At 43.8% G+C, this 21,305-nt stretch overlaps 1 protein-coding gene and 1 pseudogene across 1 annotated transcript in view; both read right to left on the reverse strand.

The window, feature by feature from the left end:
• Positions 1-244: 244 nt before the first annotated feature.
• The window catches only part of Tmem45b (transmembrane protein 45B), a 41,326-nt gene continuing 20,265 nt past the window's right edge, over positions 245-21,305 (reverse strand). The window contains exons 2-6 of the mRNA XM_021172063.3: positions 6,537-6,736; positions 4,698-4,907; positions 3,740-3,924; positions 3,156-3,301; positions 245-1,976 (exon numbers count right to left, since the gene is read on the reverse strand). Of these exons, the coding sequence (XP_021027722.1) occupies positions 1,865-1,976; positions 3,156-3,301; positions 3,740-3,924; positions 4,698-4,907; positions 6,537-6,720 (837 nt within the window). The 5' untranslated portion in view covers positions 6,721-6,736 and the 3' untranslated portion in view covers positions 245-1,864. The remainder of the gene's footprint in view (positions 1,977-3,155; positions 3,302-3,739; positions 3,925-4,697; positions 4,908-6,536; positions 6,737-21,305) is intronic.
• LOC115031928 (U2 small nuclear ribonucleoprotein B'' pseudogene) lies at positions 6,744-11,633 on the reverse strand (annotated as a pseudogene).

Below are 21,305 nucleotides of genomic sequence, written 5' to 3' on the forward strand. Positions count from 1 at the left end.
ACTTGATTTGAAGACATTATATGTTTCACCTATTTTTATCTCTGATCAAGGCTAAAATGCAGTACTCTGCATTACCAGGTGCCCACCACACTGCCTATGATAGCCATAGGAGTTCTTTTACATTTACTGTCAGTGCCTTGATGGACATCTCACTAATTCTTGCAGACATTTCAGAATGCTCTTCTGAATGAGCATTGATAGGATTGATTAGAGAATATTTAAAGATAACATTGAAAATACCAAAGCCTGTGAGTTGCTTTTTATTTAAAATGTGTTAGAGCCTTGGCCCTGCATTGAAGACACTGAGCTGTCGCCATCTAACTTTTTCTTTCTTTTTTTTTTTTTTGATTTTTTTATTAGATATTTTCTTTATATACATTTCAAATGCTATCCCGAAAGTTCCCTATACCCTCCCCCAACCCTGCTCCCCTACCCACCCACTCCCACTTCTTGGCCCTGGCATTCCCCTGTATATAAAGTTTACAATACCAAGGGGCCTCTTTTCCCAGTGATGGCCGACTGGGCCATCTTCAGCTACATATGCAGCTAGAGACACGAGCTCTGGGGGTACTGGTTAGTTCATATTGTTGTTCCACCTATAGGGTTGCAGACCCCTTCAGCTCCTTGGGTACTTTCTCTAGCTCCTCCATTAGGGGTCCTGTGTTCCATCCAATAGATGACTGTGAGCATACACTTCTGTATTTGCCAGGCACTGGCATAGCCTCATACGAGACAGCTATAATAGGGTCCCTTCAGCAAAATCTTTCTGGCATATGCGATAGTGTCTGGGTTTGGTGGCTGATTATGGGATGAATCCCTGGGTGGGGTAGTCTCTGGATAGTCCATCCTTTCGTCTTAGCTCCAAACTTTGTCTCTGTAACGCCTTTCATGGGTATTTTGTTCCCCTTTCTAAGGAGGAATGAAGTATCCACCCATTGGTCTTCCCTCTTCTTGATTTTCTTGTGTTTTGCAAATTGTATCTTGGGTGTTCTATGTTTCTGGGCTAATATCTACTTATCAGTGAATGCATATCTAATGACTCCTTTTGTGATTGGGTTACCTCACTAAGGATGATATCCTCCAGATACATCCATTTCTCCACTGCTGGTGGGATTGCAAGCTTGTACAACCACTCTGGATGTCAGTCTGGAGGTTCCTCAGAAAAGTAGACATAGTACTACCAGAAGATCCAGCAATACCTCTCCTGGGCATATATCCAGAAGATGTTCCAACTGGTAAGAAGGACACATGCTCCACTATGTTCATAGTAGCCTTATTTATAATAGAAGCTGGAAAGAACCCAGATGTCCCTCAACAGAGGAATGGATACAGAAAATGTGATACATTTGTCACCATTTAACTTGTGGTACGTTTCTGAGAAGAAAGTACCTGCTTGATTGAGAGAAGAGGGGCAAGACATCAGAAGCAGCACGTGATGGCCGGCCTGCTTCATCCACATGGTCGCTTCCTAGTGTAATTCAGTTTTAAAGTCATTGCTCTACAAGGACAGGCCTGCTTCTGGAAGGTGTTCACTTTTCTGTGTGGATGGTGTTACTGCTCTAATACAGATTTTAAGTTAAACTATGCTTAAATATTCCAATAACATGGTGCATAAAAACCACTTGAGGTCTAATTTCCTGTATTTGAGCCTCTAGCTTTGTAGTAGATGAGGGATGCAGCATATAGAACCCTAGGAGCACATAAGGCAAGTCTTGGAGTACCAGGGACAGGAGCACATAAGGCAAGCCTTAGAGTCCTGGGAACAGGAGCACATAAGGCAAACCTTGGAGTACAGGGGACAGGCTGCATCCTTTCCAGTGTTGTTTAAAAAGGATGTGAGGTCTCCACGCCCCCATGCCTGATGTCACTCCTCATCCGAGCCACTCAAAAGGGCTGACTGGTAAGTGTGATCAGACTTCAGCTTCTGAATCCCAATGATTTCTCCTTCTGCACATCTCTTCACCCGAGTCAGAAAGCTGTAGTAGACATACCATAAGAACCATTAGATTAGCCATTGAAGTCTTCCATTCAACACCCCTTGGATGTCAAGAATGGCAGAGCCTTTGCCGGTGTCTATTAAGCAGTGATACAAAATCTACATATCTGGCTCTCTGTTCTGTTCACAGTAGAAAAAGGGACTTAGTAAGTGACCCACTACTCTTGAGACCAGATTCAGCCTCTTGCCATCTAGCTGTTTCATAGACCAGAAATCAGAGCTAGAAGAAACGGCCTTTTTTTTTTTTTGGTCTTTCTGGGTGAAGTGTATCTGCTTTGGGTGTAGGTAAATGAGGATGGGGTGGGACGGGAGGCAGTGGCAGCTTCCACAGACAATACACTTCTATGATAACCCATGCCAAATTTCAGCTTTGCTTTCCCTTTACTAGTTGGTAAAATTATTTAGCCTTTTTGAAGCCTTGTTTCCCCATTTGTTGAAAGTACTGCCACCGACAAAGCCAGCACACAGTACAGCCATGAGGGTCAGAGAGGGCAATATGTGTCTTAAGTTTTCTGTGGTGCCAGGACAGTAAGTGCAGGGGTCAGTTGTTCTTATATCTCTGTTATGCTCGGGGGTACATAGAAAGCACTTTCTGCTCTGGTACATATTTTGATGCCTGCATATTTAGGAAGAAGCAAAACAAGTCTTGAAATAGATGATGGGATCACCAGACTAGTGACAGTAGGGACTTCAGCCCAGATTAGTGACAGTAGGGACTTCAGCCCAGACTAGTGACAGTAGGAACTTCAGCCCGGACTAGTGACAGTAGGGACTTCAGCCTGGACTAGTGACAGTAGGGACTTCAGCCCGGACTAGTGACAGTAGGGACTTCAGCCCGGACTAGTGACAGTAGGGACTTCAGCCCGGACTAGTGACAGTAGGGACTTCAGCCCAGACTGATTTCTGCTTTGAGGATTTCCCTATCATTCACTAGCTTAGAATCTTTTAGACTTGTACTTGAAACAGGTTTGCTATGACCCAATCAGGCAGTTTCATTTTAGCCTTAGACTTGCTGGCAAGTAAGACTTGTGGTAACTTCCTACAAATGAAGAATACTTTGTGCAGCGTTTAGTAAGACATTGGCAGTCATTAAGTAATAGAGGTTAGTCACCTTAGGGGACTTGTTAGGAAACGTGCACAAAATGTGTTTCAAACATACCAGTAAACAAGGGAGTAGTTGATGGCTACGATGCAGAGAGCAACCAAGTAGTGCCAGCAGAAGCACATGGTGATGAACATGATGTTGTTCATGTCCTTCTGGTCCCATTCTGGCCTTCCAAATGGCGGGAACAGGACAAATCCAATCTGGAGGAAGAGAGGAAGATGTCTCTGGTAGGTTGTCTTCATGGCCAGCAGGCTGTTGTTCACTGTCTCACAGTTCCTACAACTCACACCAGAAGCCCTATCACACAGGAAAGCTGCTCTTAGTTAAGTCTGGTTGTTGTATAGGCTGATTTAAAATTAGCTGAACTTGAGGACTTCCGTTTCATGAGTAGTGTAGTGAATACAGGTATATATAGCCAGTGTCCCTGCAAGCTATTAGCAGAGAAAAGTTTCATAGGTCAAGGAGTAGCGTGGGGGTAGAAAGGTCATCCTGACAGAATAATACTGCAGTTCCAGACAGACACCCCCTACCCGCGGATGTATTTGCTGTATTTTCAGGCAACAAGCCACTATCGGGATTTCTCTTGGGCATCTCCAAGGGGCTTTTCAGCCCAGACCATATTGAGTGTGGATAATCACCTGCCAGAACCAGGTTCCCTGCAAGATAAGGAGACTGGTTCGGAAGAGCTCCAGCACGATGTTATCCCGAAGGATAACCTCCAGAAAGATGCTGATAGCTGCTCCGAACAGACCGAACAGCAGCAGGGAGTGGATGTGTTGGTCCAGGGGAGGGCGGTTGTGAACATGGAAGTAGAAGAGAAAACCTGTGGGAACCAAAGACAGCCATCAGAAGATTGCTTGAAAACATTCACTCTGGCCCTTCCCAGTTACTGGATTTTTCCCCCCTGTATTTGTCTCAAATCGACGTAAGATTCTTCAGCATTTTGCTGCCATGCCATCATTGACAGCAAGCACTTGCTGACTGTTGGTTTTGTGGGTCTGTTGAGGATATAAAAGAACCTGTTTGCTGCAGATTCCATTGAAAGGCAAGACAGAGCGGGTGTAGTAATTTAGCCATGGTGCTGGTTTGTAAAAAGTTGAATGAGTGAACATACATACATACATACATGCATACATACATGGATGCATACATTGATGCATACATGCATATGTATACACACACACACACACACACACACGTTTTCAGGTGTAATCACAAGCTTTCTTGGGAGCTGGGCGTGGTGGCGCATGCCTTTAATCCTAGCACTCGGGAGGCAGAGGCAGGTGGATTTATGAGTTCGAGGCCAGCCTGGTTCCTGTAAGTTCCAGGACAGCCAGGGCTATACAGAGAAACCCTGTCTCAGAAAAAAACAAAACAAAACAAAAAACAAAACAAAAAAACAAGCTTTCTTGATTTCATTATGGACCATGCTATCTGGACCTCCCGGAGCACAGGACCTAACCCTCTTTAGGCTTTGGAGGTCTTGAGAATTGATTTTCTGAGGAAGGTCTTTATATGTGTTTCTTGTCTTTTAAGTTCTGATCTCTCGTAAGGTCAACTTTTCTATCTTACTTTCCCTTTCTCCAGCCAAGTTACCTTCAATGAATACGGCCATAGCCAAAACCACTCTGTCTAACCCCAGGGGCACGATGTGGAAGTAAAGGTAGGTGAGCATGTCCATGAGTCCCGAGACACCGAAGAATAGGTACATGGTGCTGTGCTGCCAGTTCATCAGCTTGATCCATTGGTTTTCGTGGTAGAGGTGCAGGTGAGGTCCGTCTGGAACAAACTGCTCTGCCAGGATCCCTGCCAGGGAGTAAAAGTGAAACCTGAGGTGGGAGAGGTGGCAGCACACAGCAAACGTGATAGAAAGGTTGCCCGGCAGTGGACCGACTTGAACACTACTTCCATACAGAATGTTTTTTTTTTTTTTTTTTTGAAGTGTAGGAGCACACAGCTGTCCCTGGGTGCTCCTTTAGGGGTTGAGTATACGGCAAAAGCAGTGATGGAAATGGAACATACTGGTCTCCAGGGACTCTGCCCCACAGCAGAGATAAGCAGGGCATATCCCCTGGGCTGCTGGTGTGGCTGAGACACTCTGAGGGCAGCAGCTGGGTATATGTGGGGGCTGCCATAGAGTGGGTACCCTCTCTCAGCACAGGACTCTTTAAAACACGGGTAAATGCGAGGCCTCACACTGTGGCCATGGTATCTAAAGAGAGACAGGAATGAGGCCAGACTGATGAAGCTGTGCCTTTTGCATAGTGCGTGGGTCCTGCCACTTTCTCTTTCTGCTTTGTTTATTTTTTGCTTTTTGAGAGAGTCTTACTATTAAGCCCAGGCTGGCTATAAACTCTATCCTCTTGACTGTGGAATTGCAAGCCTGTACCATGCATGGCTTTTGTCCCTTCTACCTTTTATCATGTTTGAAAGGCAGATTTGCCTTTATGCTTAGTACCTAGAATATTTTGGGGCAAGCCTGGAAGTCATTCAAATTTGCATTCACTTATAAGGGATCAGGAAGCTTGTGGAATGATCCAGAAGAAGTACCACTGATACTAGAATGGAAGCTCTGAACAATGTCACATTGACCCAGACAGGATGGCAAATATATTAGCTCTTTTTTTTTTTTTTTAAAGGCAGTGCGTCCTTGCTACTGCATCCTGTAGAACACTCATGAGCTCCACAAATTGCTGCCTGGTGCACGCAAGAAGTCTTAGCTGAATCTGACAGGTGTTTAAGTCTTGCTTGCTAGAGGGTTTTATGTCACCACTTCACACCCAGATGGGGGCAGTGGGCCAAGCAGAAGTGGCATCACTGAGAGTGAGCTCGCTTGGTGTTCTCAGCAGGTGTGGCTCCAGGAGCAGCTCAAGGCCAGTCGCTGAGGCTCTGCTGCAGTAAGGGGTGGGGGATTCAATGAGAAAGAGATAGGGCTAAAATCCCTCACAGCCCCTCTGAGGGCTTTCTGTTGTCTGTTCTCTTGTTGGCCGTCCTGTGGGTACCCCTCCTGGTAATGCTTTAAGACTTTTGTGTGGAGGATATGCCAATGAATGGTTGTTAATTAGCCTGAGATCTAGATAAAGACTTTGGGGAATGATGATTTAATTTAAACTAAACGCTATTTAGAACTAGGAATTGCTTTAAAAAAAAACTCCCCCAATTCTTATTTGCATTTTTTCCACAAAGTATTTGTTCTGTTCTTATAACTTCATAGGGCAAAAACTAGTTTACTTGGTAGTTATTCATAGTATATACAATAGGAGGGTCTATTAACTATTAATATAAAGCTTTGTACACATGGATATTAGAATAAAACAGACTAGCAGTCATCTAAGACCTTGTCCTATTATCTCTGCTAGTAAGACATCTATTTCACAGGATCTGGGAGGTAGGTTGAAGGTTCTGGATGTGAAGACAAAATGACTCTGTTCTTACCAATGACTGCAAACAGAGTCTTCACTGCACCTTCAATGATCTCAATACGCTCCTGCTGATGGCTCAGTCTGTTCTTCTTCAAGCCCTTGTGGTGAAAGTATTTCAGTGGGTACTTCACTGACCACCACAGTCCCACTATTAGAAAGAAGCTCCCTGGGAGAGCATGGCCCTTGAAGTTTGCCATCGCTGTTCTAGGATGTCTAAGAGAGGAGGATCATCAGTTAGCGACTGAATGATGAAGACATATACGTACATATAGACACATAGAGGTACATGTGTGCATATGGAGTGTGTGTGTGTGTGTGTGTGTGACAGAGACAGGAGTGGGTATGTGTGTAGAGGCTGGAGGGCAACCTCAGGTATTACTTCTGAGGGATACTATCCACCTTACTCTTAACACAGGACTTCTCATTGGCCTGGAGCCCACTAAGTATGCTCTGCTGGCTGCCCTGCCCATGACCTGTATAGATCCGCCTGTCTCCCTGGCACTGAGATCACAAGGATACATACACAACACACCCAGCTGTTTTACACGATAGACCAGAAGTCTTTCCACTCTGTGTATTTTGAGCCAGGCATAGTGGTGCACTGCATGCCTTTAGTCCTAGCCCTTGGGAGGTAGAAGCCAGAGGGTCAGGAGTTCAAGGTCATCCTCCCCTTCTTAATAAAGGCAAGGCCAGCTTAGGCGACATGAAACCCTGCCTGCAAAGCACCATCCCCTCCACACTGTGGCAAGAAGCAGAATTGATCATAAGCCACACCAACAAAGATCAAGTCTTTTTATGTGAAAAGCCCTTAAATCACTGTAATAGTACTGTCTGCCAGGTAATTTAGGGTTGGGGAGAACACTGTCGGGTCCGGGGCTGTGAAAATAAATAAGTTTGGTGGGGAGAAATGGAGGCCAGGTAAGTATTTGTTGACTCAGTGTAAAGATATCTTCCTAGGCACAGATGTGAACGAGAGGATTAGAGAGAAGAAACTTTACTATGTAGTAATTTTAAAAAGCTTTTTACTGATTCTCTGTGAATTTCACATCATGCACCCCAATTCCACTCATGTCCCTGCCCCTTTGTATCTGCCCTCTGCCCCTGTGATCTCTGCCCCCGCCAAAGGATAAACAAGAGAACAAAAATCTCATCATGGGAGCTGCACTGTATCACAGTGTCACACAACCTTTTTGTCCAAACCCCTTTACTTGCAAACGTTCATTGTAATGAGTCATTCATTGTTCTGGTTCAAGGCCTCTGGCTTCTGCTATACTGCCAGTACTGGATCTTCACCAGGACTCCTCTCTGATATCTTGTTGTTGATCTGTGTCATAGAGATCCTGCAGCTTTGGCTCAGCGGGACTGGCTCCTTCACATGCCCCAGTAGTTCATAGAAGGGGTAGATGTTAGGGTGGGCCAACCCTAAGCCCTGAGTAGGAGCTGAGTTGGTCAGCCCTCCAGTTCTCCCATACCCATATCACTAGGGCCAGCCTGCCTGCCTGGCTAGCTTACCCAAGTGCCACAGCCAATAAGGGATGGGGCAAGCTCTCCCACTCTCATGCCCTCGGGGTGGCTCGCCTGCACTGGCACCACCAGTGCTGGCCAGTCCAGGCACATAGCCTGCTCTACTAAGTTCTAAAACCAGCAAGGGATTGTGGGAAGCCATCTCTCCTGTGCCCACACCACCTCACGGCACACCAAAGGTGGGGCCAGCTCTGTGTAGGCATTTTTTTAATGTCAAAAAGACGAAAAGGGGGCTGGTTAGATGTCTCAGCCAGTAAAGGATGCTGGCTGCTGAGCCTGTTGACCCGTCCCCAGTCTTGGTGGGAGAAGTGGGACCCACTCCTATAGGTCCTCTCATCTCCAGAGGCACATCATGGCACATACATCCAGAGAAACACAATGTAATTAAACCAAAAGTCTAAGAGATGGAGATAAATCAGGAAGTTGGCAGCTATACAGTGACTGTCAATTATAAAGCTTTTTACATATTTTTTTAAATTTAATTTTACTTTTTTTTTTTTTTGGTGTGTGTGTATGTATGGGTATTTTACCTGCATTCATATCTAAGAGAAAGCCTGATTCTCTGGAAATGGAGTTACAGACAGTTTTAAGCTGCCGTGTGGGTGCTGGGAATCAATCCCACGTTCTCTGGAAGAGCAGCTAGTACTCTTAACTGCTGAGCAATCTCTCCGATCCCAGCCATTACAGATTTTTTTTTTCACATTGCAGGCAGCAATTTTATTTCCTGTTTTTTTTAGACAACAGTAAGCAGCTGCTATCACATGGCCACTAATACTGTGTGATCCCTAGTCCATCTAGCAAAGCACTGCACTTTGGACAGAAGCAAATATCCTGTTTACTCACAACAGGGCGATCATTTTACTATTAACATGCTGCTCACTGGCTGCTGCAGTCTGCTCCCTTCAACTTCTGTGTCATTAGCTGCTCCATTATTGAGTTTTATACATTTTCAGGTTTGTACAAAAATAAGTGTTTGATGATAGGACAATAAACCAGCAAACAGAATACAAATAAAAGTTTATTGTACAAAATTACGGCTCCGTATTTCATAGTTCAGCAAAACTAAAAAAAAATTAGGTGACGCTTCTCCCAAAACTTCACCTTCACTTCCAACCATTTAAAATGACTTGACCGAATGTGATCAAAACAAACACTATAAATAATACCAAGTCCTTCCAAACTGGTATCCTGCATGTTACTTCTTGGCATAGGTAATCTTCATGCCATGGGACAGTGTAATCTTAAACCCCTGCAGAGCATCTCTGGCAGCTCCAGCCTGCCCATCATTCTCAAATTCTACAGAGGCAATGTCATGTCTCCCTGGTACCAAGCGAATTTCCTTGAATCCAGGGAACTGGTTGAACAGCATGGATAACATCATCTCATGTGTCTCCTCTGGTAAGTTATTAAGGAATAGGCTATAGTTGGAGGATAATCAGGGACCTGAGGGTTTGGCGCTGCAGTTCCTTGGGGATTAGCTGACTTGGGTGTTCCTGACCAGGCTTCTTGTTTGCAGCCGCTGCAGCCTGTTCCTTAAATATAACAAAAGCCTGTCTCCTCATCTTCATGGTCTTTAAGGCCACAATATCTACCACATGTCCAAACTGAGAAAACAGGGCATACAGGGATCTCGTCAATTCTTCTTTTTTTAATTTTGTCATTCATGTTGTTGATATAAATCGTGTGATTTGGTCTGATATCCATGTTTGGGTAGAATCCTTCAAATAGCCTGAAGCCGGCGCGGTCCACTTGAAACCAATGCCGGAAGAAGCGCCATTACAGATTTATAAGGAAAAACATAAGCAATGGACAAAGGCACAATTTACAACATAATATAGGCTGATGGTTAATCTAGCAATGAGCAAGTGCATGCACAATGCCAGTTCACAAAACTGGAGACGATCTGGTGTGAATTCACACGGACGACTGTGTCCAACACCCATCCTGTAGAAGGCACTTAACTGAAGCGGATACGATGTGCTGCTATTCCACTTATATCAAAATTATGAACATTAGCTAAGATTTATTCAGAAAAATACGTTATTTTTCCCAAGGAAGTTGGTGGTGAGCAGAGATGCAGTCATGCAGACTCACTACTCATGTTCATGATATGTAATGAATAAACGGTTCTTGACTGCGCTTACATTAATCAGAACCAGCAGTGAAGTTCGATGTTGCAGCAAAATCCTGCCCCAACCTTTTCTTTCTACATCACTGTCTTCTCTTTGTGACTGTCCTGGTGCTGACAGGGGTGTACCTCCATCTGGGCTTTTGACCGGGTCCCTGGAAGTTTTTCCATATCTGATATGGGCCTTTCTGGAGTTTCTTTTGGTTTAATTAACCTTTTACGAAGCAAATCTTTTTTTTTTTTTTGAGACAGGGTTTCTCTGTATAGCCCTGGCTGTCCTGGAACTCACTCTGTAGACCAGGCTGGCCTCGAACTCAGAAATCTGCCTGCCTCTGCCTCCCAAGCGCTGGGATTAAAGCAGTGCGCCACCACTGAAGCAGATCATTTAACCACTGCTGCTGCTGCTGCTGCTGCTGTCTTTTTGCTCTCAAGATTGGGGTTATGATCCGGGCCTGACCTACCCAGCCATCATAAGGCCTGCTACTTGCCTGCTAGGCCTGCTGGCTGTGGTGGGTGGGGCAGGCGACTCAGGCAGGGGGCCTCTTCCCATCTCATTTCTGGTTGCTGGACTTCCTGGTTAGATCTTATATTTCCTTCTGATTTATCAGTCTGTTCATTTGTAGCTCACCCTGCTTTCTTAAAGCAGTTATATATTTGGACACGTGCTCTGGTAATTCACAGCCCTCCATTTCTCTGCAAGGGCTTTGCTGTGAGTGTTACTCTGTTGCTTGGCCTGTGTTTCTTTGGTCTTGTTTTCTTTCTCTTGCTTATCTGCATTTGAAGAAGCAGTCATCCACTCTAGGCTTCATTGCCCATCTTTGGGAGATGAATGCCTTCACTAGTCAGTCTAGCTTTCTCAGATTTCATTCATTCATTCATTCATTCACTCATTCATATTCTCTCTCAGTCCCATCTCTCCCTCTCCACTCCTCATCTTTCCCTTCTGTGCATGAGATATGTGCATGGGTATACATAAACCAGAGGTCAATGTTGGCTCTCTCTCTCTCTCTCTCCATCTCCATCTCTTTCTCTGGGGCTGGGGCATGGAACATCTTGCAAAAAAGGCAGAGAGCCTTAGGGGTGACCTTTACTGGCTCAGAAATTCACCTCCCATTAGCAGTGAGGGCTCAGGCATCACCCCACACTGTCTTTTTTTTTTTTTAACTCAGAAGTTTAAGGTATTCTCTCTTGGGTTTTTGAGAGAGGTTCTCTCTATGAACCTGAAGTTCAGTTTTGGCTGAGCTCTTTGGGTCTATAAGGTAAAGTTTTTCATCAGATTTGGAAGGTTTTTCAGTCAGCATTTCTTCATCCCCCCTCTCTTTCTTCTTTTGGAGCTTGTGTTGCATGTATGTGGGGAAATCTAATATTTTCCTGTGATTGGCTGGCTCTATTATTTGTCTCCATTCTTTTTCACTCCTGCTCTTGAAACTAGACGATTTTATTTATTTTTCAAGTTATTTGACTCTTTGTTCCCTTCCTTCCCTCCCCTCTTCTCTCCCCTCCCCCGCTTTCCTTTCTATCTCTCTTCCTTCTCCCCCTACCTTTGAGACTGGTCTCACTTTATAGTACAGGCTGGTTTTGAACTTACCATCCTCCTGCCTCAGTTGCCAAGTTGTAACATCACAGGTGTACATTGCTATAAAGCCCTGATCTAAGGAGCTCTTGACCGGTGATTGGACTTTTCAGTGTTAGCATTTCCACTCTTTTTGAAGTTTGCATTTCTCTGTTTGGGTATCTTATTTGTTTGGTTACATTTGTTGTATTTTCTTTTAATCCTTTGAACAGTTTTAATTCTCTGAACAGATTTAAAATGATTGCATTGAAGTCTTTGTCTATTAAAAACAGCATTCAAGCCATTTAGAGTTTTTTTTTCTACTTTTTGTGTCTTTGGCTTTTGTAGCAATTCATAATTTACTGTTTCTATGTCTTATCCATTTTAACTGTAGCAACCCTGGACTCTATAGTGGCTTGCCTGGACTATGGAGACCTGCATGATGTACAGATTCTGTCTTTATTTAGCTACAATTCTTGATCTTTTATTTATTAGTTTGATTTCGTAAAGGTTGCATTCTTATTTTCATAACGAATTATTAGAGATTATCATCCAGTTATTGGAGCAGAGGTTTGCTTTCTTGGTTCTTCATGACATCTGGTCTGTGTCAAGCCATCTATTTATGGGTTGGAGAAGGCTGGCTTTCACGTCTTCCTTGGCCTTCACTTCTTGCTGGGATTTCCCAGGTCTTCCTAATGTGATCATAGGAGATGTACAGAGAGATTTTCTCAATCCTGTATAGCATTATTGCAAAGTTCCCTCTGCTAAGTTCCTGGTTAGTCTGGGGCCCACCACAAACTTGACTGTGTTGAGAGGCTAGCAAAGCTGGGTTTTGTTTTTTTTTTTTAATTTTTCATCCTTGAGTATTCATTACATGTTCATTTCTCATGGACAGCAAAGCCAAGAATTTTTCACAGTTAGAATTTAGTCTTTATGATTTGAACGTCCCATTTATTTGCCTCTTTGTTTTGATGGTGGTTTGATTTTTTTTCTTTTAATAAAATTACTAAACTTGTGCAATAGTAGCAAGGATATTACCTGAGGTGTCTTGTCTGATTGTGCTTTAGCCAGGGTGGACATAGCTTAAATCATAAACTGAAGATTAAAGTACAGAGAAGTGTAAAGCTGATGCTGCCTCCTCCTGAGATAACGCTTGTCCTCCCTAACCACGTAGCATCATCTCACCGACTCGTGGGACTTGACGTGAATTCTGTGGGTTAATGCACCAGGCTTACTAGTGTCCATTTTCATCCAAGATCCTTGCTCTCTAACGTTCTTGGTCCTATTGAAGCATTTCAGTATCTAAGCAGACTGCAAGAGAAAAGCCATTACGGACGTGCATGCTGGTCACACGATCAGTGTGGCACCGTTTTATTTGTTACTGTTGTTGTTTTATTTTGTTGTTTCTGTTTTTTAAATAAACTATCACACCCCACCCCACCCCCCAAAAAAGAATTTAGTCTTTATATACCAGTATTTTCACGATTAGCTGATCTTACTTAAAAGCTACCGACGGAGCAAGGGGGTGATAGAAGCGTCTGTGGGCAAAATGTCCTTGCCTGAAGATAGAAGCTTTCCAAGAGTAAGTGCTTCTCACTTCGTTGCTTATATTTGGTTAGTTTTCAGGTCGGTCCATGACGTGGTTGGTTTTGAAAGACTTGCCTAGTTTTATACATTATCCTTTTCCCCTCTGTTTTGCAGAAAGAAATTACCTGCCATAATCTTCATTTTGATACAACTGCAAAGCCTCCTCTCATTCTTTCGCTTAATGGTTAACTCAGATTCTTGTTTTTATCAAACCCGTTGTGCTCCATTTTATTGGTTTTAAAGGTGCAGAAAAACCAGCTCTGCAAATGTGTGCCAAAGCCTTGTAGAATGACTGGCATCTCCTTTTCCTGGCCTCCCAGAATTCCCCTGCACTCCCCAGTACCTGAGTCCTTATCTGCATCTGTGTACTTGGTACCAGATGCCAAGCCCTGCCCATGCCTTTTATGTGGTTTAAAGTTCACACCTGTGCACAGCAGGCCTGGAGCACATATACTGCATAGAAGGCTGAGCACCGTGATCTGTCTGTGGAGAGAGATGGAGGAGGAGGGGGAGGGGGAGGAGGAGGAGGAGGGGGAGGAGGAGGAGGAGGAGGAGGAGGGAGAGGATTTCTTCCATTCACAGATGAATGGGTGACTTTTCTGGATGAGCTACATTGTGGAACAGATGGTAGAATTTATAGGATGAGTCAAACTTAGTAAAGAAGAAACCTGACAATGGTTAACTAAACTTAACTAGAAAGAAGAGATCTTTAATAATTTGGATAACCAATAGGTTAAGGCTCTGAGTGGTCCTCTCTGCAGCTGAAGTTTCCCTCTTCCCATGTTCTGTCACCCTCTAAAATAAGGGGGAATGGCTGCTTCATTAAAAAAAAAACTTTTGATTAGTAAATTTTATTTTTTTCTCAATATCATGTATAGTTTATTTTTTTTTAAAAAAAATAAATACTAAATAAATACTCCAGCAGCATACTTGGTGATACAGCAGAACTTTCCCAACAGACAGAAAGCTCCACTAACAGGGAAACAGACTGGAGAGCATGTTTTCACGGAGGGACACCCTCAGCATCCTCCTCAATGCATGGTGAGGAGCAGGAGCCCTGTGGCAGGAGCAGGAGGAGATGACACTTCCAAGGGGCCGCGGTGGGAACCTGCACCATAGTTCAGGCAGCTGTTTCTGTTTCAGTGTCTAGGATCCGTGTTGGAAGAACAGCACAGCTGGAGTGCTGGGCTTGGCCTCATTGTCCTGTTCTATTTTTTAACCCTTTCCCAATCTACAAACCTAAATTCCATGGGTGGGGGTTGGGAGGAGGAAAAGGACTCCCTGGTAGGTTTTGATCCAGGAATGCCTCACAGTGCCCACCTGTGTTCCTCCTTTTTAAATGGCAATGTGTAGTCTTAACCTCTTAATCAACTCTCCAGCCCTGGTAATGTTTAGTCTTATGTTGTGAAGTTCATCGTTTTCTTTTTAATTTTAACTGAACCACAGTTAAGAGGTCACCATGAGTCTCAGAAGAGAGACATTGGAGCTTTAAACAGTGCCGAGAATCTGGAAGCTATGGGGGCTTTGAAGTTGAACTAAATGCATCTTGCACTGGGACATGGCCATGAGCCTGTGGAGCCAGGGAGTGGAATGTGAAGGGTTGATCGAGAAATGCCCTCCATAAGCTCTGGTATTGGGACACTTGGTCTCCAATTGTCTCAGTTGGTGGTAATGCTTAGAGGAGGTGTAGCCTGGCTAGAGGGAAGAATGTCACTGGAGGCAGGCTTTGGGAGTTTCTAGCCACTTCTGGTTTGCCATTTGCCTCACGTCTGTGACTGAAGTTCTGAGCTCTCAGTTCTTTTTTTTTGAGACAGGGTTTCTCTGTGTAGCCCTGGCTGTCCTGGAACTCACTTTGTAGACCAGGCTGGCCTCGAACTCAGAAATCCGTCTGCCTCTGCCTCCCCAGTGCTGGGACTAAAGGTGTGCGCCACCACGCCTGGCGAGCTTTCAGTTCTTGCTGTGGCTGCTTGCTCTCCCATCTTTATGAACTCTCCCTCTGGAACAGTAAGCCCAAAGAAACTCTTGCTCCCCCAAATTGCTTTTGGTCATGGTATTTTATCACAGCAACAGGAAGCTAACCAATACAGTTATGAATAATTCTGTTGTCCCCCCTCCCCCCCGCCCCCCCCAACCATCCTTCCCCCAGGCTGGGGATGAAATTCAGGTCTTTGCACAGGATAGGAAAGCACTTTGTCACTGAGCTACATTCCCCAGTCCTAATAATTCCCCTTTATTGCTGAATGTTTCACTATTAAACTGGTTGTATAGTCTGCTGGACCTGCCATAACAAAATACCGCAGTCAGGAGGGCAGCAAACAATAGACATTTGTTTTCTTACAGTTATGAAGACTAAAACCCAAAATAAAAGTCTTGATTCTGTTTGGACCTCTTTCATTAGCTTATAGATACACGTCTCTCTCCTAGGTCTTTACCACATGATATTCTTTCTGTTTGCGCCTGGGTTCAAACATTCCTGTTGTACAGACTCTAGTTGTGTTATCTGAGAGCTCGTCCCAATGGCCTCAATGTGTTCAATAGCGCATTCTCAGGTACTGGGAGTCAGGACTTCAGCACAAGAACTTGAAGGAGGTGCCTTACTTACCACACCCTGCCTAATTCACCCGCAGATTCCTTTTTATGCCTTCTCACATGCAAAGTGAGTTCACTGGGTCCCAGCCTTAACCCATTCCAGCGCTCTCTGCGGTGGTTTGAAATGAGAGCCCTCACAGGCTCATAGCTTTGAACACTTGCTCACTAAGTGGCCCTGTTTGAAAAGATTAGGAGGTGTGGTCCTGTAGAGGGAAGTGTGTCACTGGGGGTGAGCTTTGAGGTTTCAGAAAGCCTATCTTATGCCCAGAGATTCTTCTTGCTACCTACGGATCCAGATGAAGGACACCCAGCTGCTCCTTCAGTACCATGTCTGCCTGAGAGCCACCGTGCTTCCCATCCCCAGAACGAAGAAACCTCGGAAACCATAAAGCAGTCCCAAGGAAGGGCTTTCTTTTATGAGAGTTGTTTTGGCTTTCCGTGTCTCTTCACAGCAACACAACACTGGCTAAGTCCCAGGTCATCACCTCAAATGGCTGTGAGCAAGTCTCATGGTACGATTCTTTCTGAGGCAGAGCCCTCCTCTACCAGTGAGACTTAAAAAGCAGAAGGGATCTGCTTCTGAAATAGGTGTGGACACCACCATCACAACAGGAGGGGCCATAAAGAAGAAAGCTGTGGGTCTCAAGTTCAGCAGGGCAAACTCCATTAGATTTTATGGCTTGAGAGTGATTTCCACCCCCCCCCCATTTTTTTGGCTTGATGATGTGTGGTTTGTGCCCTAGACTGGCTCTGCCCTTTGGTCATTTATTGGGGGATCCTGACGTTCTGAAACCAAGATGGCTTCATCTTCTAAAATGGCGGAAGCAGCTTTGCCAGTTAGAAAATCCTGGACTTCCAGGTAACTTGTAGGCCTTGAGCAAACCCAACTGTGAATAGGATGGGGAACAGAATTAGACCCCTGCCCGACAGGGTCTGAGGCAGCTGAGCTGCCGTTACACCTCAGCCTTCATTCTGATCCGCGTCAGTCATGTATGTCCATAGCATAGATCATATGTTAACCAGGCCTGCTTCCTTTTAGTGCATCACCTCCCATTCCTTCAGAATCTTTACAAGAAGACACCTGAGAAGGCTAGGCTGACTCCATGACCCGTTTCAAATTGGCAGTTCAGGAGACTAGGCCTAAATCTCTGTTTCCAAGAACTGGTTAAGTCCAGGCAAGTCCAGCCCCCAGAAGCTGCCAACTTGCCTGAGGCAAGGACAATGGGTCAGAAGTGGTTTACAGACTTCCCCAGCAACAGTTTCTAGCCCCCCCCCCACTCCCCTGTCCCAGCAGTGGTTCTGGAATGTCCCTAGAGATAGAGCCAAGATTAAGATAGGGGTCACCTACCCCTCCCCGGAATTTCCCTAATGTGCTTTAAATCAGGCCTTTCAGCTCACTTTGGGGTCTCTCCATCTTTGTAGCTGGTAGACCCCAGCATGTTGGACATCTGCAGACTAAAACACTCTTTGCTTTTTACATACTATTTGAGTCCAGAGTGTCACTCTTTGGTGAACCATGGACTGTTACACACCTTGCTTTTTCTGTCAGAACTGAAGCCCATTTTCTCTCCCTGCTCTGGACTCTTCCTGATGCCTCTGGCTGTGTTCTCCCTCATATCTACACTAAATCCCCAGCTGTTCCTTGGAGGGCTCATGTCCTCCCTTTATACAGCCTCCAGCAGTCTTCTCTATGACCACCAGAAATGCCTTCAGCCACCTCTTTCTCCTTCCCTTCTCTTCTCTGGGTGAAGTGTAAAACCAAAAGCTACACAGGTAAGGAGCCACAGTGTGGCACATTGGTATTAAGTCTCCATACCTTCCGAGAATACGCTTCCTAAGCCTACTATATCCCTACAATGTGTACCCACCCCCTTTGCCTTGCTACTCCTGAACACCTGTGATGATTCCCCTGCCACATGATGTATTCTTGCCCTTATCCACCCCCCAGGCAGCCTTGAGGCCTGAGCTCCCCCAAGTACTAACAGCCAATGACCTCAACAGCTATTTTCTGCCAACCCTAACCCTTCCCCACAAAAGGGACCTCCTCAAAAGCCAGGGAGGTGTTGCTCTCTGAAACTCTGACTTAGGGGAAGGCGGTCGTCTGGCCAGACCCTCAAGTACTACTACATACTTTAGTCATTCATTACTACATGCTTTAGTCATACATTACTACAAGCTCTAGTCATACATTACTACATGCTCTAGTCATACATTACTACATGCTCTAGTCATACATTACTTCATGCTCTAGTCATACACTACTACAAGCTCTAGTCATACATTATTACATGCTCTAGTCATACACTACTACATGCTCTAGTCATACATTACTACATTCTCTAGTCATACATTACTACATGTTCTAGTCATACATTACTACATGCTCTAGTCATACATTACTTCATGCTCTAGTCATACACTACTACAAGCTCTAGTCATACATTATTACATGCTCTAGTCATACACTACTACATGCTCTAGTCATACATTACTACATGCTCTAGTCATACACTACTACATGCTCTAGTCATACACTACTACATGCTCTAGTCATACATTACTACATGCTCTAGTCATACACTACTACATGCTTTAGTCATACATTAATTACTTCATGCTCTAGTCATACACTACTACATGCTCTAGTCATACATTACTACATGCTCTAGTCATACATTACTACAAGCTCTAGTCATACATTACTTCATGCTCTAGTCATACATTACTACAAGCTCTAGTCATATATTACTACATGCTCTAGTCATACACTACTTCATGCTCTAGTCATACATTACTACATGCTCTAGTCATACACTACTACATGCTCTAGTCATACATTACTACATGCTCTAGTCATACATTACTACAAGCTCTAGTCATACATTACTTCATGCTCTAGTCATACATTACTTCATGCTCTAGTCATACATTACTACATGCTCTAGTCATACATTACTTCATGCTCTAGTCATACATTACTACATGCTCTAGTCATACATTACTACAAGCTCTAGTCATACACTACTACAAGCTCTAGTCATACATTACTACATGCTCTAGTCATACACTACTACATGCTCTAGTCATACATTACTTCATGCTCTAGTCATACATTACTACATGCTCTAGTCATACATTACTACATGCTCTAGTCATACATTACTTCATGCTCTAGTCATACCTTACTACATGCTCTAGCCATACACTACTACATGCTCTAGTCATACATTACTACATGCTCTAGTCATATACTACTACATGCTCTAGTCATACATTACTTCATGCTCTAGTCATACCTTACTACATGCTCTAGCCATACACTACTACATGCTCTAGTCAGACAGCGTGGACTTTCCCCCTCAGGTTTTACAGAAGCCTTCCCGAAATCCTTAGGACGGACCTTCTAAAAACTCTTCTTGCACATTTACTGAGGAATCTCATACAGAGAATTCAACAATAAAAAGCTATCCCTTCTCTTAAATATAATAAATATAATCTTGACACAACCATTCATAGTTGTTTAAGTATTATTTTCTCTGCAGATGAGCTATTATGTACATCCATGGCAATTGTCTTCATGTAATTATCTCTATATTCATTTTATATCAGGGGGGTGTAACAAAATATGTGGCTCCTTTAAAAATGTTAAAAATTTTTAAACATTTAAAAAATTTTGTTGAGCAGTACTGTCAGCATATGCTTACTTTTAAGGTGTGTACGTGTGTGTGTGTGTGTGTGTGTATGCATTTAAGATGATTTTTGACTGTTAAAAGCAGGTTTTACCAAGGTCTTATTTTTGTCAATCCAGGGTACAATAAAACTAAAATATTTCTTAAAATCTAAAACATTTTTAAAACTTAAAAATTTACATTTATTTGTGTGTGTATGTGTGAGTGTGTGTTATGAAATCTCTCTAGATTTTCCCACTAACTAAGACAGGGCACGAATGTTATGGGAGTAACCAAACATCTTCTGATAGAATTTAAGGCCTGTTTCATGAGATGGAATCTATACCTGACAGTGTTGACAGGACCAAGAACTAATTAATTAATTAAGCTAAGTAAGGCCCCAGGGAGAAACCAGTACTATTATTGCTAAAATGGATATAGTTTTAAGACTTAATGATGTAGTTCTTTACCTGTAAGTCAATATAGCTTTCAGTCCTCAGCAGAGAACTTTCTCCCTGTGGTAGCTGGCCATTAGTGAAGAGATTCCCCAGCTGATGAGTGTGCAGAGAATCGAGACCGTGGAGTGCTCGTCCCTGAACAGGATAGACACATCACACCCCTTTACCTAAAGCCCCGGGAATCTTCTCAGCGGAGTGGGTGGAAAGATTGTAAGAGATGGAGATGGGAGATGAGAGATAACATCAAGGAAAAGCATTTCCAGGCCCAGCAGGGCAGCTGCTCATACGAACACACAGCAGTTACGACAGCGCACTTGTGACCTGCTAAAGCTCGAGCAAGACACAATCCCAACACGGAGGGGGTATCATGGGCACCCAAACCCCCACCACTATACTGCAAAGCTGCTGGGAGAGGGAGGGTCAGCCTTCTTTAGTGATGTACGTTGTCCAAGAGTAGTAAGTAGCTTGGCGACAGAAACTGGACTTGATTAAGGGTGTGGAGTGGGGAATGGGAGGGGCTGGGTGGCAGAATACCGAGCATGGACATGCCCAAAATGTATTGTATGAAAATCTCAGGGAAAATATCATTTAAAAGAAAAGGACATCTTGAGATGTACAGACCAGCTTGATGTATTTCATTACATAGCATCTTCTTTATGGACAGTTACCTAACTTTCTGTCTTAAAATGGGAAGTTGTGCTGTGTTTATGGTTGTTACGCATTTAGAAAGCACGCACGTTTCCCCCTTTGTCTCACGTGCAGTTTTCTGAGTAGTCACTTAAGATGCAGTGGCTTTATTGAGAAATAGGTATTTTCAGGATGAGAAAGATATTTTCAAAAGGCAGAAAGGAACCACTGTCATGTGAGAGAAAGAGATCTCAAGCCATAGGTGTGAAGTTTACTGTTGATGAAGAAGGCTAAGAAAAAGGGAGATGGTTTTGGACAAGAGTGAGTTTTATATAGTAAACAAGGTTTTGTGTTAAAAGATCATTTAAAATGAAAATATACTGTGACAAAATTAGAGGCTTTGTGTGTGGCAGAAAAGGTTCTGAGAGTTGGGGTGTAAATAAAGAAAGGCCACACTAAATAATAAGACGATATTTAAGATTATTGAATTTGCTAGATAGAAATCTAGCACCCCACATATAAACTCAGAGAGGCTGCGGCAGCACACGCAGGTTCAGGTAAGATGGGGTCCCACTGTGGATGAGCAAATAGCCGTGCTATTTTAGCAGACTTTGTGCCTGGTATTGCTTTGTTTGGGCTTTTTTTTTTT

The sequence above is a fragment of the Mus caroli genome, unplaced genomic scaffold, assembly GCF_978045245.1.
Source record: "Mus caroli unplaced genomic scaffold, Mus_caroli_1 scaffold_11, whole genome shotgun sequence".
NCBI classification, from domain to species: domain Eukaryota; kingdom Metazoa; phylum Chordata; class Mammalia; order Rodentia; family Muridae; genus Mus; species Mus caroli.